This window comes from Colletotrichum fioriniae (assembly GCF_027942845.1).
Source record: "Colletotrichum fioriniae strain IMI 355084 chromosome Unknown scaffold_2, whole genome shotgun sequence".
Lineage (NCBI taxonomy): Eukaryota > Fungi > Ascomycota > Sordariomycetes > Glomerellales > Glomerellaceae > Colletotrichum > Colletotrichum fioriniae.
This window is the reverse complement of record NW_027076838.1, coordinates 1,924,272-1,938,975: the sequence shown is the minus strand read 5'-3', so window position 1 is coordinate 1,938,975 and position 14,704 is coordinate 1,924,272. Positions and strand designations below refer to the sequence as shown.

Sequence of the window (14,704 nt, the reverse complement as noted above, 5' to 3'; positions counted from 1 at the left end):
TGCAACGGGATCATAGACGTATGGCGTGGAATAGAAGCAGCTACGGGATCCCAAAGATGAACATGCGCATGCACAAACGCAAATGTCCGTCGTCGACGATGACGTTGTACGGAAGTATATTGAGCCGTATGATTTGCTTGCGTTAACTGTCCACGCGACGTGAATTGTACGAAGCGCTTCGGCGTTTGCATCATGAGAATTGCATGGCCACGGTGAGCTTTCTTATCTTTACGCCCTTTGAATGTTCCCTGGTAGATATTTTTGGGGGGGATCCGAGCCTAGGGTAGCCCGTAACTGTGAGGCTCCATTTTTGAAGCTATTGATAATGCACAGCCTCGACTGAGCTGGGGGGGCTGGGTACGGGGTGTGGTCCGGCGCGGCGCCACGTGCCAGAGTGCCATCTCAATGGAATACCCAACAAACGATAGTGTGCCTGTCCTCGAGAACGCTACTCGCTGGCAGGACGCTGTCGATACCAGGCCTCCGTTTACTCATTCACCTCGGCGGCCGGCGAGGATGCCGTGTTAGGCCAATGTCGATGTTCGACACGGGCCTTCATATCTACAGCAGGCCCCGAGTAAGTGTAGGGCTGGGGGGAGAGAGAGGAACGGGGGGTGTACGCTTTGTGGTGCAAGCCATAGATAGCTCAGGGGGTGTATTTAGGCACTGGTCCTCGATATCATTTGGTGTAAGCGAAGCTACAGCGAGCGACCTTTTTTGCTCGAGTCTTACATGATTTTTCTGTTCCTTCGCTAACAGCTTACACTGCAGGCAGACGACGGAAGCACATGCTTACAATCCTGTCTGACGAGAAGACAACGGGTGGGGAATGAGGTCGCACATTGTAAGCCTGGGAGGATCGAAGGTCTGGTCCTGAATCAGTGATTCGACGAATCCGCCATGCCGTGCAAAGGAGGCTGTTGAAGCTGCTGCAAGCGGATGGCGGGGCTCTAGCTGAGACCACCTCTATGTACTGGGTGATCTCGCACGGCAACGAATAGAGACAAAGGTCAGCCACATGTTTTCGATGGAAAGATTGCCGTGAGACTGGAGATGAGCGACTGCAACCGGGCCATGCTCGCAGGCGGCGTCTCGAGTACCCCGGCGGCCGTCTGATAAGAACGCATCCACGCATGAGGTGTTGGACTTTGTTTGAATCTGGCTTGGTGGGTACGGTGTTCGCTTTTCTTCGGATTGAGCGACACTGAAGCCATAGCAAGGTATCTCATACAGTTGCGCGATGCATCGTTTCTGCGTGGGCCGTACCGGTCTTCCACTCGGCCAATTTGCTGATTCCAGGGACTGTGGAACGTGGGTTATACTCAGTACGTAGCACGAAATCGTTATCAGAAAGATCTGGATAGCGCGCAACGAGCGGCTGTATGATAATGAACAGGCGCGCTCGACGTAAGCGGGCTTGGTTCAAACTTCAGGGAGCGTTTGCCTCGGCTGGGTGGACTCGCGGCCGATTCAAGAAGATCTGGGTCAAGCTGGGGCGGCAAGATGGGCGGTGGCATTGAAAAGATGCCAGATGGTGATTTGCAGGAGAGGCCGGTCTAGCAGGGTTCTCTCCTCGGTGCGGGCTGTTATTTTTGGCGACTGGTATACGGAGTGGACGACAAGCCGCCCCTTTTGTGGCCCGTTCTCACGATGGCAATTGAGGCTGTACCTTTTCTTAGTGCGTTGTCTTCTCTTCTGTTTTTTTTCTCTCTCTTCCGCTTCTCTTCGTACCTGGAGGCCCCACTCCCTCTGTCCCCTGTGTGGCCCCTCCATGCTTCATGGGTGCAACCAGCAACGGAGCCAAGCAGCAAGAGTTGGACACCAGGGGACCCGAGCTTGGGAATTCTTGTCGCTTGGTGTCACATTGCCGACGATCCCCGCTGGATTCTTTCTAGCGCTTGACAACCAAGGGGTGTCCACACCCAGATGATTGGGGACCGGGGCACGTCGGGGCCAGGTAATACGAAAAGAAGGGGTCGAAAAAGCGATGATGTCGGTGATGGAACCCTCGAAAAAGCGTTGGAAGGTAGGACAAGGCATGACGAACGCAGGTAGCCGTCCGCACCAATGCCCGAGGAAAGGGGACGTCTTTGAGGCAACACCAAGAAAGAATCGAATCGACAAATCGGGTGGACGGACCGTATCGCGGACGTTGGACAACTACCTTAAGGTGGCGAGTTGTCATGTTTGATCTCTTGTGTACCTGACCTGGCTGTTAGGGTACATTACATAACGCGCAGTTGTTGATGTGCTTGGTACAATTGTGCGTTTGTGATTCCCAATTAATGACGAGATGTTGTTGGGATAAGGCAATACTGGATCAGATCTTGGTGTTGGTGGGTTGGGGGGCCACATGGGACGAGCACTTAAGGAGGCGCGTGCCCGGATAGGCACGAAGTACCTTACACCGTACCTGCCATGCCTTGCGTGTGTGTGTGCGTGTGTGAGTGCGAGGGTGGGGGAGCTCGGGTCGAGTCAAGATCCCGTAGCTACTTCGTACATAGTAACCCATAGGAAAGATGCGCTGGTAAAGGTACGGGCTGTGGTAGAGAAAGAGGTGTGTTGAAACTTGATGAATGGCAAGGCGGGTGAGGCGTTGCAGCAAAAGTTGATGGCAGCAGCTTTCCTAACTCGGTGCCTGCTTGGTGCGGGTTTCATCACAAGCTGACCATTTCGGAAGGCTTTAGCGTTGCAAATGCAGCTTGCGGAAATCGTGCCCCTCCTAGCGGCTGGTTTAGAATGGAAGCGGCGAGGGCAGCATCGGAGTAAGATTGATGCCAAATCGTGCTCAATCAAGTAAGTGTTGGCTGATTGTTTGAAGAAATCTTCAGGCGATAAAGGCGAACACGCATGGTATGGTAGGTATCCAGGATTCAGTACTTGCAAGTAAGTGCTCTGGAGATATTATTATGAACCGTTTGGTCAACAGCATTGGCCGTACTGTATCCGTAACAACAGTTGAAATGAAGAAGCAAGTCTTTTCTAAAGCCCACGATATTATTGCGGTACGTACCGAGGGCGATCTTTGGAGCTAGTGTAGCAGCCGAATGGCTCAGCCAGGGAATGGCGCCACAGTCCACGAAAGGAGGGGGGCCTCTTGAGGGGGACGGGATGAGGAGGAACAACCCACTGAGAGCCTGGAGGAGGTGAGCGATGGGAGCGGTGGGTGGCATTCCTGCACTGCGCCTGCGGCCGCGTCCAGGTACCGTACGGATAGTCTGAAATAGTGTCTGTCTCTGGATGATTTGGGAGCAAGAGGTGGGATGGAAAAGAAAACGACGGACCAGTCAATGATGCAGCACAGACAACATGTCAGACATTGGGTTGTAGGTATTCTGCCTTGTCTGCAGTCTGCTCAGGCACACAAGAGACAACGGATTTCGCCGGGATGGGGCTAGAACTGTTCTTCACCATGTGTGGTTAACTCAGGTTCCAAGGAATATCGCGATGTGTGTTGCTGCAGGCAAGTGGTGCCAGAAACTGCAGCTCCTTTGCTGTTGCCGGTGAGGTGGGGGCCCTTCCAGTCTCCAGAAACCTGCTGCCCCTCACTCGCTGCATTCGCGGCTCTTCCACTGGCTGGGCACGTCTGTCTTTCCCAACTCTGACCGGGTCGCCCCAGACATCGAACTGCAAAGAAGTGCGGATTACGGATACCGGTACAGGCACCTAGGTCTCTGTCTCTCTGCGGTGTATCCGTACACAGAGCAGGTATTCCTGCTCCGTCGAAATCTAGATCCATTCTCCATTCCGTTGCCCTAGCGCCTATGCCATCCCAGCTGCAAAAGTGTTAGACAGCTCCAACTCGGCGACTCGAGAACTACCTTACCCATAATCATTTGTAAACCGACCCAGCAATGACTCTACTGGACTAAATGCCTGGAGGCACTCGAATCAATGACTTAGACATGATATCTAGCAAGCGCAAACGACAATGAGGCGCTGCTTTCCTGCCAACTTCTTCAACCAAAAAAGAAAACGAGCAAGGCAGCTAGCTAGGTGGCTCAATAAACAAACATGACCGTCTCTCAAAGCATCTGACCTCATTTACTGTTCTCAGGGATTGACGTCCCATGCTGATGTATCAAGTGAAACATAGAAACACACTTTCCGAACTTGCTTGCTAGTATCCTGTGATGGAGGCATTACCTACCAAACATCAAGTAAACAGTCAGTAGGTACACTAAGAACAACGCTTCAGCAACTCATTGCGCGCTTGTTTCTTACAGCCTTGTTTCCTTCCCTGGCTTCCTTTAAGCAATAGCAAGACATCATCGTCCATAGGTAAGAAGAACGGATACCACGTAGTGTACCTGGCCCTGGCCACTCACCCTCATCCCCCGTCATCTTTGGTCCTCACCCTCACCCTCAACCCGTGCCGCCCCGCGCCCTCTCTGTCATCCTCAATACGAGCACGCCCCTGCCACACCCCGCCCACCGCCCCCCTCCACGCCTCTGGGCGCTACTGCGTATTCTCTCCACGTACACAATACACTCCCCTCCCACTGCTTTCCAGCCAGTTGAACCAGCTGCACATAAAGCTGCTCAGCTCCCGCCTCCTGCATCTTGCTCTACCCTACTCATTCTCTCTTGATCCAACTATTCATCTCTCTCGCTCTTCTTGATACCCTTCGCCGCCGCCTCTACCAACCGAGTCTCCGCCTCTTTCTGTTAATTGGTCTTTTACGTTTCTTGTCAGGGTCTTCGATTGCGTTGAATCAACATGTGGTAGGTCTCCCCCAATTCCGCTCCCCGCTCTCCTGAAAGCTTGCCAGCATCCTCCCCTTCCCCTCCATCCAGCTTCTGCCAGCTGAAAAGGGGGTCGGAGCGCCGACAGCCACAAAGGCAATTGGCATCACAGTAAGCAGTAAGCTGACGTGCGCCTCTCCCAACAGTGGCATTTTCGGCTACGTCAACTACCTGGTGGAGAAGGACCGCAAGTTCATCCTCGACACTCTGGTGAACGGTGAGTACACCGCCTCCTCCTGAATACTTCCAATTGGGGCCACCTAGCTCCACCTTATCTCGAGAGCTGTTTTGCTAACGGGCCTCTGCTTCCAACAGGTCTCTCCCGTCTCGAGTACCGTGGATACGACTCGGCCGGTCTTGCTGTCGACGGTGACAAGAAGAACGAGGTCTTCGCTTTCAAGGAGGTTGGCAAGGTCGCCAAGCTCAAGGAGCTCATCGCCGACTCCAAGGTCGACGAGACCAAGTACTTCGACTCACATGCCGGTATCGCCCACACTCGCTGGGCTACTCACGGCCCCCCGTCTCGTCTGAACTGCCACCCCCACAGGTACGTCTGCACACCAGCACAAACAACAGCAAACTTTTCCCTTGAATGCTTCCTTGTCACCACCAAAAAAAACCAAGTAGCTGACATGAGTTGTCGCCTTCTAGATCTGACCCTACCTGGGAGTTCACCGTCGTCCACAATGGTATCATCACCAACTACAAGGAGCTCAAGACCCTCTTGAGCGCCAAGGGCTTCAAGTTCGAGACCGAAACCGACACCGAGTGCATTGCTAAGCTCGCCAAGTACTTGTACGACCAGCACCCCGATATTGGCTTCACCGACCTCGCCAAGGCTGTCATTAACGAGCTCGAGGGTGCCTACGGACTGTTGATCAAGTCCGTTCACTACCCTCATGAGGTCATCGCTGCTCGCAAGGGTTCTCCCCTTGTCATCGGTGTCAAGACTCAGAAGCGCATGAAGGTCGACTTCGTCGATGTCGAGTACTCCGAGGAGGGTGCCCTCTCTGCCGAGGCTGCCTCCCAGAACGTTGCCCTCAAGAAGCAGCAGGACAACTTCTTGAACCCCAACACTCTTCTGGGTGCCCCCGACAAGTCGCTTCTGCACCGCTCGCAGTCGCGCGCTTTCATGACCGACGACGGCATGCCCATGCCCACCGAATTCTTCCTCTCGTCTGACCCGTCTGCCATTGTCGAGCACACTAAGAAGGTCATGTACCTTGAGGACGATGATATTGCTCACATCCACGAGGGCTCGCTGAACATTCACCGCCTTAAGAAGGCGGACGGCAGCTCCAATGTGCGCACCATCCAGACCCTGGAGCTTGAGCTTCAGGAGATCATGAAGGGCAAGTTCGATCACTTCATGCAGAAGGAGATTTTCGAGCAGCCCGAGTCTGTCGTCAACACCATGAGAGGTCGTCTCGATGCCGCCAACAAGACTGTCACCCTTGGCGGTCTCCGCTCTTACATTTCTACCATCCGCCGCTGCCGCAGAATCATCTTTATTGCGTGCGGTACTAGTTATCACTCATGCATGGCCGTTCGCGGTGTGTTTGAAGAGCTGGCCGAGATCCCCATCGCCGTTGAACTGGCATCCGACTTCCTCGATAGACAGGCACCGGTCTTCCGTGACGACACCTGCGTCTTCGTTTCCCAGTCTGGTGAGACTGCTGACTCTCTCATGGCTCTCCGCTACTGCTTGGAGCGCGGTGCCCTGACTGTCGGTATCGTCAACGTCGTCGGCTCCTCCATCTCCCTGCTCACCCACTGCGGTGTCCACGTCAACGCCGGTCCCGAAATCGGTGTTGCCTCCACCAAGGCCTACACCTCCCAGTTCATTGCCATGGTTATGTTCGCACTCTCCCTTAGTGAGGACCGCGCATCCAAGCAGAAGCGTCGCGAGGAGATCATGGAGGGCCTCGCCAAGATCCCTGAGCAAATCAAGGATATCCTCACCCAGGACCAGTCTATTAAGGAGCTCTGCTCCAAGACGTTCCAGAACCAGAAGTCCCTTCTGCTGCTTGGTCGTGGTGCCCAGTTCTCTACTGCCCTTGAGGGTGCTCTGAAGATCAAGGAAATTTCCTACCTTCACTGTGAGGCTGTTATGTCCGGTGAGCTGAAACACGGTGTTCTTGCTCTCGTAGATGAGAATCTGCCCATCATCATGATCCTCACCCGTGATGACCTCTTCAAGAAGTCGCTCAACGCCTACCAGCAAGGTAAGTCTAGAACACCAGCCAACATTAAGCTTGATCATTTGCTAACAAAGTGAATAGTCATTGCTCGCAGCGGAAAGCCCATTGTCATCTGCAACCCTGGTGACGAGGAGTTCAAGACTAGCGAGGCTGAGAAGATTGAGATCCCCAAGACGGTCGACGCCCTCCAGGGTATCCTCAATGTCGTTCCTCTGCAGTTGATCGCTTACTGGCTTGCTGTTATGGAGGGACTCAACGTCGATTTCCCTCGTAACCTGGCCAAGTCTGTCACTGTCGAGTAGACTGCTCACATAGCATGAGTGAAGTTTGGTTTATTGTTGGGTGATTCGTCCCCTCGGAGTTGGGTTGCCAAAAGGGAGGATAAGCCCCTTATGCTTTTGATGTCACAGCGGGCCACAAAAAGGCGATGGCAACTTCGGAGCCCTCTGATGTATTACTGGGTATTGTGAAAATGAGGGAATGGTCCAGCATGGTAGATTTGGGCCGGTCAAGATAAAGGAGCGTATCTTTTTGAGGTTAAATGCCGTAGTCAGGCAACCTGAAGCAATGCAGAACAATATTGTCTATTTCATTTTGATGTTACACATGCTTGCTTGCACACGCCTCATCCCATCGTGATGCCGATAAGCCCTGGGTTGCAGGACTTCCTGGTTCTCTTCTCTACTACTTGAGTCTCATGAGTATTCCCACCCGAGGGGTCGCCAGAGGTTATGCCGAATAACTAGTCATTGTCATTTCATTTCCATCCATTCTCTCACTGCCTGTCTCTCTCTATTTCCCAAAGATCCTTGTATCGATCCCCTCCCCTTTAGTTCACCTGCGTGCCATAGCCGCGGATACGTTCCGCAAACTTCCAGCTTTGCTTCTCAAGCTTCTCACTCTCCTTCAAGTCGACTCCGTCCTTGGTCACTACAGCAATCGAGTAGGAATCCGAGCTGCGGGCATCACGGTAGAAGAGAACCTTCATACATTCCTTGATCACGTCAACGGCCTGCTCCTTGGAGAGCTTGGCGGCGGTCTCCTCGTCGGGGGCGTAGCGACGCATGATGGGCTGGGCGAGGGCTGAGCCGAAACCCGTTGCCAGGGAGGGAGAGGTGAAGGTGGTGCCGAGCAGGTCGGCGGCGGCGAGGAAGGGCTTGTTGTTATCGTCGAGGCCGGCGACGAGAAGGTGGTTCCAGAGGGGGTCGAAGTCAGAGCGGCGCTTGTAGAGGAGCTTGGAGAGGTACTTGTGGAGGTTCGCGGCGTTGAGCCGGGCGGGGGCGTCGTTGGCCAGGTCGTAAGACTCCTCAATGTCGAGGCCTGAGAGATGGCGGTCGAGGTATTGCATGTCGGAGACGTCGCCGCCGAAGCCCACGACGGTGGAGTTGGCGAAAGTGCGGAGACGCTTGACATCGGTGAAACGGGCAAGGGAGCCGTAGGATGCTATATGAGAGAACGGTTGTCAGCTTTCATGCTTGGAGCAGTATAGTGACAGCACAGGACGGCAATGGAGGGCGAGCAAAGACAAGAACGTACCCAGGTTGTCGGCGGCAATGACGACACCTTCGCTGAACTTGATGGCGATGACTGATGTACCCGTGACGATGGGAGCCTGTGTCGCTTGGTTGGGACCGTTGGTGTTCATGTACGAGCCATCGTAGGCTCCGTAGACGTCGTCTCTAGGCTGATAGGAGGGGTTCCGGCTTGTTAGTCCACGATGCGAGGCTGAGATTCCCGGGAAGGAGGGGAGGGGGAGGACTGGGGATTGCATACACGGCCCCAAGCTTGCGGTCTGTGATCCATAATTGCTGATTTTTGTGTGGTTTGGAGATCGGGATGATGGAAGGTGGTCGGAAAGGAGGATTGGCTTCGTCGTCGTTGCAAGTTCGTGGGTGGGTTTGGTGATGGTTTGGTATGTGAAGTTGATTGAAGCTTGTCCGGGGTGAGCTTCGCGTCCCGTGGGTGCCTCTGCAGGCGGCCTGGCTGGCTGACTGACTGGTTGACAGGCCAGTTGCTGCTGTTGCTCCCGCCGCCGCTAGAGCTACTGCGTCAGGGCTCTGGTGCCTGACAAACGGGGCCGCAAGTTTGGGGTGGGCTTGCCAAAAATGGTCAGCTTGGAGCTGTTGTGGTGGGTGATTGGAGGTGGAGTACTCGGTACTCTGTATTGAGACCTTTTACTGCGGTCTTCTAGTACTCGGTACATCAGAGCTTCAGGGGTGGATGGTCAAACAAACAAGGAGGTCGACCAAGTTCAGTCGCATTGCTCACAGTCCCTCGTCATTCCGTCAACACCACGGACGGCAATTGTGGTGTCGAAAACACACCCCCGACACCCCCGACTCCCACGATTGGCTTGATCCTAGCCTCAATACCGCTCGCACTCGATTCGCCCTATCCAGCCCCTTCCGGATTGCCCTATCGCAATCGACCATCACCACTAAACATCTCCCGGCTCGCTCCAAAATACCAACCTCAGCCCACTCAAAAGTTCGCAACATGTTGACAGCAATCGGCCGCGCCGCCGCCCAGCGCGTGCTCCTCCGCACCGCTCCGTTGGCAGTCCCACGAACCCAGCTTGCAGTCGCGCGCGCAGCGTCTTGCCGCGGCTTCTCGACCTCACAATGGGCGCGCATGCCTGCCACCAAGGCGGCGACAACCACCAAGACCAAGACGAAGACCACGGCCGCCGAGAAGAAGCCCGCCACCAAGGCCAAGAAGCCCGCCGCTAAGAAGCCTAAGGCGAAGAAGAAGGTCGCCGCGAAGAAGGCTGCGCCCAAGAAGAAGGTCAAGAAGGTGGTGCTCACGCCCGAGCAGCAGAAGAGGCTTAGGGTGCGGGAGTTGAAGACGGCAGCGCTGCTGGAGGAGCCGAAGAAGCTCCCGACGAACACATTCCGGGTGTACGCTGAGCAACAATTTGCAACGGAGCCCACCTCAGACTTGAAGTTGACCGACCGGGTCAAGGGCATTGCTGAGTCCTACAAGAACCTGTCCTCATACGACGTCCAGGTAAGGGCTGACTCTCTGTCTTGTTCCCTCTGCTGTGGATCCCCAACAGAAGCTCCTCGATACATAGCAAACAAGAGACTGACAAACCTGGAATACATAGCGTCTTGAAGAGATTGCCGAAGCCAACAAGTTGACCAACAACGCGGCCTACAAGTCGTGGGTTGAGTCGCTTCAGCCGAAGGTTGTGGCCGAGGCCAACCGCGCCCGCGCGAGGCTCCGCAACCTCACTGGCAAGCAGGTCCCGCGGACCATCCGCGACGACCGCCTCCCCAAGAGGCCGCACAACGCCTACGCGCTCTTCGTCAAGGCGCGATTTGGCAGCGGCGACTACTCCAACCACAGTGGCAAGGCGAGTGAGAACATGCAAGCCATTGGCAACGAGTGGAAGCAGATGTCACCGCCCGAGAAGGTCGCATACGAGGAGCTCGCCAAGGCTGACTTTGACCGGTGGGAGCGCGAGTCGCTCGAAATCTTGGGCCATGTCGCCAAGCGTAGCCCTTCTCCCGAGTAAGAAAAATTTACCCAGTTCAGGTCACGAACCTGAGCGGTAGTCCCTTTCTTTCTCTCCTTGGGAATTTCCCTCGAGGATTTCCCTCGAGGAATAAAATCCACCCCGCGGCGTCGAGTGTCAAAAAAGTATGATGTGCTTGAGCGAGTTCAGCAGAACGATGAAACGTGTACGAGGAGGAGCAAGTTGGGAAGAGGAGGATATGCTTATTGGTTTTCCTTGTTCTGTACAGAGTAGGAATTGCTAGAAGGAGCGGTCGGTGTTCCTGAGCTGTATTTCAGATACCAAATGTCAAAGAGAGGTTTTGCGACCAGAACGAAACGTTCAATTTGCTCCCTATATATCATTTTGCAGGTGCGCCCATTGTTTGTTTCTATGCTAACCCGGTTGTTTGCGCCGTATCCAAACATGTCAAGCAATACCGCCCTATCGAACCCCTTGCCTTATGCAAACGCCTCGCTTAGCCAAGGAAAACAAAAAGGGAAAACCCAAAATGAAACCTGACTACTGTGTCTTCTCCCAAACTACTACATCCCGTCGTCGGGGTCACCTTCCACGCTCTCCCCAGAGTCGGAGTTTTCGTGGCCATTGGTGATGACGATTACATCGCCTGCACCGTCCAGCCACCTCGCCGCATCCTTCTTCAGCGCCCGCTCACTCGCCAGGTACAAGGCCAGATAGATGTGGCCGACGATGTGGCCCCAGCAGTACACGCGTATCCAGGACCAGTCCTCTGCGCGTTTACACCAGACGCCCCATCCCGCGAACCCTTCGAGGATGTAATCCGTCAAAAAGTGCCAGGCTCGCTCGCGGAGACTCGGTCGCCAGCCTGTCCAGTCTAGGTGCCAGTGGCCTCGCTCAAAGGGACGCAGTTCCCTCGTCTGTTCGACCGGGGCAAAGCGCTTCGATATCTTGAGTTGGCGGGCCAGCTCCTTCAGCTTGGGCGTCAGGAGATCATCTGGCGTCAGCTCGCTGGTGCCGACTGGGGGGCTGACGGGGTGGATCTCGAGACGTGCGAGGTAGCTCAAGTGCCTCTCATTAGGAGGCCGCTGAGGTCTGAAGAGATCGCTGGGCCCAGGGCCCACGTCTGAGGAGCTTCTCGTGATGACCGACCTCGATTCCGAGATGGGCGCTGACCGCTTGTGCCGTTTCGATGGAAGTGGAGGCTCGGAGCCGGCTCGATTTGGCGACGATGCTATTACTCTCTTCCGAGACGGTTGACAAGGCGTATCCTGTATTATCTGCTCAGAGGGAGAGCTGACTAGAGGCTGTCGCTTCAGGACAGGGAACGGCGTGTTGAAAATTATAGCATCTGCGGATATGGAAGAGGTCGCCGGGCCTGGAGTGGCATTGCTTTTGAATGCCAGGGAGTTGCTCGATGTTACAAGTACAACCTGGCCATCGTCCTCATCTTCATTACAGTCGTCATCTATAGCTGGCGTCCCTGTGGCAAATACTTCTGGAATTTGCTGTTGGCTTGCCTCTGGGGACAGTTGCTGAGATTCCTCATCGAGTTGGCTATCGAACTGCCCTGCCAGATGTTCAAAGAGCCGACTCGGGGATGAGAACTCGGCGAGACTGATGTCATATGGCGGCTGAGAGTCACCGACAACACTCGGAGGAGCCACCCAACTAGCCTGCGTTGGCTGTGAATCTGCCACGGGTTGAGACGAAGGTGGTAAGTCTCTAGACGCAAGTGGCCGATCGAGGCCCGGGGAATTCCTATTGTCCAAGACGCTCCTAAATGACAGCTGCTGCGATTCGAATGATCCAAACGTTGCGGGGTATAGAGGTGGCGGTGGTGGTATATGCGGTGGTGATGAGGTTGCCGGTTGAGTTGTTTCGCTATCGAGATTCGGCACATCTGACCAAGCAGGTAACGCTGGTGGATCGGCCTCTGAGCTGGGGATAGCTTCGACATCGTCTTCCTCTTGTGCTGGTTTGCTTAAAATATTGGTCTGTCTTGTTGGGGCAAAATCGAGATATGCCTGTGCAAGGGCTCGATAGCGCACATCATCAATGTTCCTGCACGGCGCTGTGACGTGCACTAGGATCTCAACGTTGTCATGTGCTTCCATGACAACCTCACTGCGATACTGGAGAGCGCATTCATCTCCAAGAGTAAGAGCCAAGATGCATAACAATGGAAGGTGCTTTCGTGAGGACCAAAAAAAGACGAAGCAGGTGACAAAGGTAGCAGGTAATGGCGGCTCTCTCCAGTAATAAGTATGATGGAGAATAAAAGTAAGGCCCGTCTGCAACTGTTTGCCTAAGAATATGTCAGACTCAAAGTCAAGGTGAAGTCTAAGGAAACGCGCCTGCATCGCAGTCTTGAAAGTCAGTGCTCTTCAAGGTGGGGCACATTATTGCATTGCCCCCTGCACCTCACGTCGTGGTGAATGCGGAAGCAGACACACACCTCACCGGCCCCACTACAACAGCGCCATAGAGAGTTGGATATTCTACGAGGTATTCTCTGGCCTGTTCTCCATACGGATAGCCTAAATGCAATTAGCGCCCTTCTGGGAGTTCAAAAGTAGCTGTACTGATGCTGTGGGAGCATTCCTGCTTAGTTAGTGTGTACCGGGTACTCCAGCTGTCCTTCAAGATTGGAACAAACAATCTGAAGCTTGGCCCATCTGGTGCTGTACCATTACCCCAGAAATCCTCAGTTCAGGGGACCAGAGACAACAGACCACGCCAATTAATTCTCCTTTCCCAGAGCCTCCTCCAACTCCTCCACCTCAGCCCGTGATAACACCCCGACTACCACCCTCTCTACCACCCAAAACTAGCAGAGCCGCAAACATGTCTGCAAAGCCCACGACGCCCCCCAACCTGGGCAAGGTCCTCGTCGTCGGCGGCAACGGCTTCCTCGGCCACCATGTGGTCAACCAGCTCCTGGCCGGCGACCGCTGGGCCGTCGCATCCGTCGACGTGGTAGATCTCCGCTGCGCCAACAACCGCAACCCCAAAGCCAACTACCACGAGGCAGACATCACCGACGTGGACAAGATCAAGTCCCTCTTCGAGAACGTCAAGCCCGACGTAGTCGTCCACACCGCCTCCCCCGCGCCCCAGGGCGACAGCGCCATCGCAAAGGATCTCTTCCGCAAGGTCAACGTCGACGGCACCGCTTCCATCATCGCCGCCTGCCAGGCCGCCTCCGTAAAGGCTCTGGTCTACACATCGTCCGCGAGTATCGTTAGCGACAATGCCACCGATCTCATCAATGCCGACGAGCGTTGGCCCGTCATCCGCGGCGAACTGCAGACGGAGTACTACTCCGAGACCAAGGTGCGCGCGCCAGCCCACGAGCTCCCACGCTCCATTGCTCTTCCAATGCGATGGCGAATTTCCTCTTCTTCTCCTGAAGTCTTGCTGTGTTGTCAATGACTGACATGTGACCATCCGTAGGCCGCCGCAGAAGAATTAGTCCTCGAGGCAAACCGCCAAGACCCTTACCCCCTCCTCACATCCGCCATCCGCCCCGCGGGCATCTTCGGCGAGGGCGACACCATGGTGACGCACCAAATGGTCAAGATCTACCGCGAGGGCAAGACGGGCGTCCAGCTCGGCGACAACGACAACCTCTTCGACTTCACCTACGTCGGCAACGTCGCCCACGCCCACCTCCTCGCCGCCCGCCTCCTCCTCGCGACCGCCGCCTCCTCCATCACGCCCCTCGACCACGAAAAGGTCGACGGCGAGGCCTTCCTCGTCACGAACGACAGCCCCATCTACTTTTGGGACTTCGCCCGCGCCATCTGGCGCGCCGCCGGCTCCGACAAGGGTACCGACCACGCCTGGAAGATCTCCCGCGAGTTCGGCATCGTGCTGGGCTTCTGCTCCGAAATCTTCTTCGCCATCATCGGCAAGCCGCCCATCTTCAACCGCCAGCGCTGCATCTACAGCTGCATGACGCGCTACTACAACATCAGCAAGGCCAAGCGCCTGCTGGGGTACCGACCCATTGTCGGCCTCGACGACGGCATCAAGAGGGGCGTGCAGTGGTTCCTGGACCAGGAGAAGGCTGGCAAGGTGAGCGTCAAGGCATGAAGGGTACTGTTATTAAGGCGATGACGGTTATGATGAGGGTGGTGGTGTTTTAGGGATACGAGACCTTCATGTTTGAAGAAAAGTTTTCAGAGATTTTTTCATTGTATATACATATACTACCTCAATGCCAGAGGGAACTAATAAACGGCCAATAAGCGGTCATGTCACGAGCAAGCAATACCTT

The 14,704-nt window shown here is 55.0% G+C and overlaps 5 protein-coding genes across 5 annotated transcripts; 3 read left to right on the top strand and 2 right to left on the bottom strand.

The window, feature by feature from the left end:
* Positions 1–4,720: 4,720 nt before the first annotated feature.
* Positions 4,721–7,249, top strand: GFA1 (glutamine--fructose-6-phosphate transaminase (isomerizing); the record flags this gene model as incomplete). Its single annotated transcript, XM_053187622.1, has 5 exons — positions 4,721–4,725; positions 4,893–4,963; positions 5,062–5,293; positions 5,398–6,971; positions 7,029–7,249. The coding sequence occupies 5 exons, from the start codon at positions 4,721–4,723 to the stop codon at positions 7,247–7,249; spliced, it is 2,103 nt and encodes a 700-aa protein (XP_053055126.1).
* A 527-nt stretch (positions 7,250–7,776) lies between these two features.
* Positions 7,777–8,750, bottom strand: PRE4 (Proteasome subunit beta type-7; the record flags this gene model as incomplete). The annotated part of the gene is made up of 3 exons (XM_053187623.1): positions 7,777–8,390; positions 8,484–8,631; positions 8,721–8,750. The coding sequence occupies 3 exons, from the start codon at positions 8,748–8,750 to the stop codon at positions 7,777–7,779; spliced, it is 792 nt and encodes a 263-aa protein (XP_053055127.1).
* Positions 8,751–9,443: 693 nt separating this feature from the next.
* Positions 9,444–10,464, top strand: N0V96_002337 (uncharacterized protein; the record flags this gene model as incomplete). Its single annotated transcript, XM_053187624.1, has 2 exons — positions 9,444–9,953; positions 10,054–10,464. 2 exons carry the CDS (start codon positions 9,444–9,446, stop codon positions 10,462–10,464), a joined length of 921 nt encoding a protein of 306 aa, XP_053055128.1.
* Positions 10,465–10,988: 524 nt separating this feature from the next.
* N0V96_002336 (uncharacterized protein) lies at positions 10,989–12,478 on the bottom strand (the record flags this gene model as incomplete). Its single annotated transcript, XM_065756497.1, has 2 exons — positions 10,989–12,405; positions 12,474–12,478. 2 exons carry the CDS (start codon positions 12,476–12,478, stop codon positions 10,989–10,991), a joined length of 1,422 nt encoding a protein of 473 aa, XP_065614866.1.
* A 791-nt stretch (positions 12,479–13,269) lies between these two features.
* Positions 13,270–14,520, top strand: ERG26 (erg26, C-3 sterol dehydrogenase; the record flags this gene model as incomplete). The annotated part of the gene is made up of 2 exons (XM_053187626.1): positions 13,270–13,758; positions 13,879–14,520. The coding sequence occupies 2 exons, from the start codon at positions 13,270–13,272 to the stop codon at positions 14,518–14,520; spliced, it is 1,131 nt and encodes a 376-aa protein (XP_053055130.1).
* Positions 14,521–14,704: the final 184 nt, after the last annotated feature.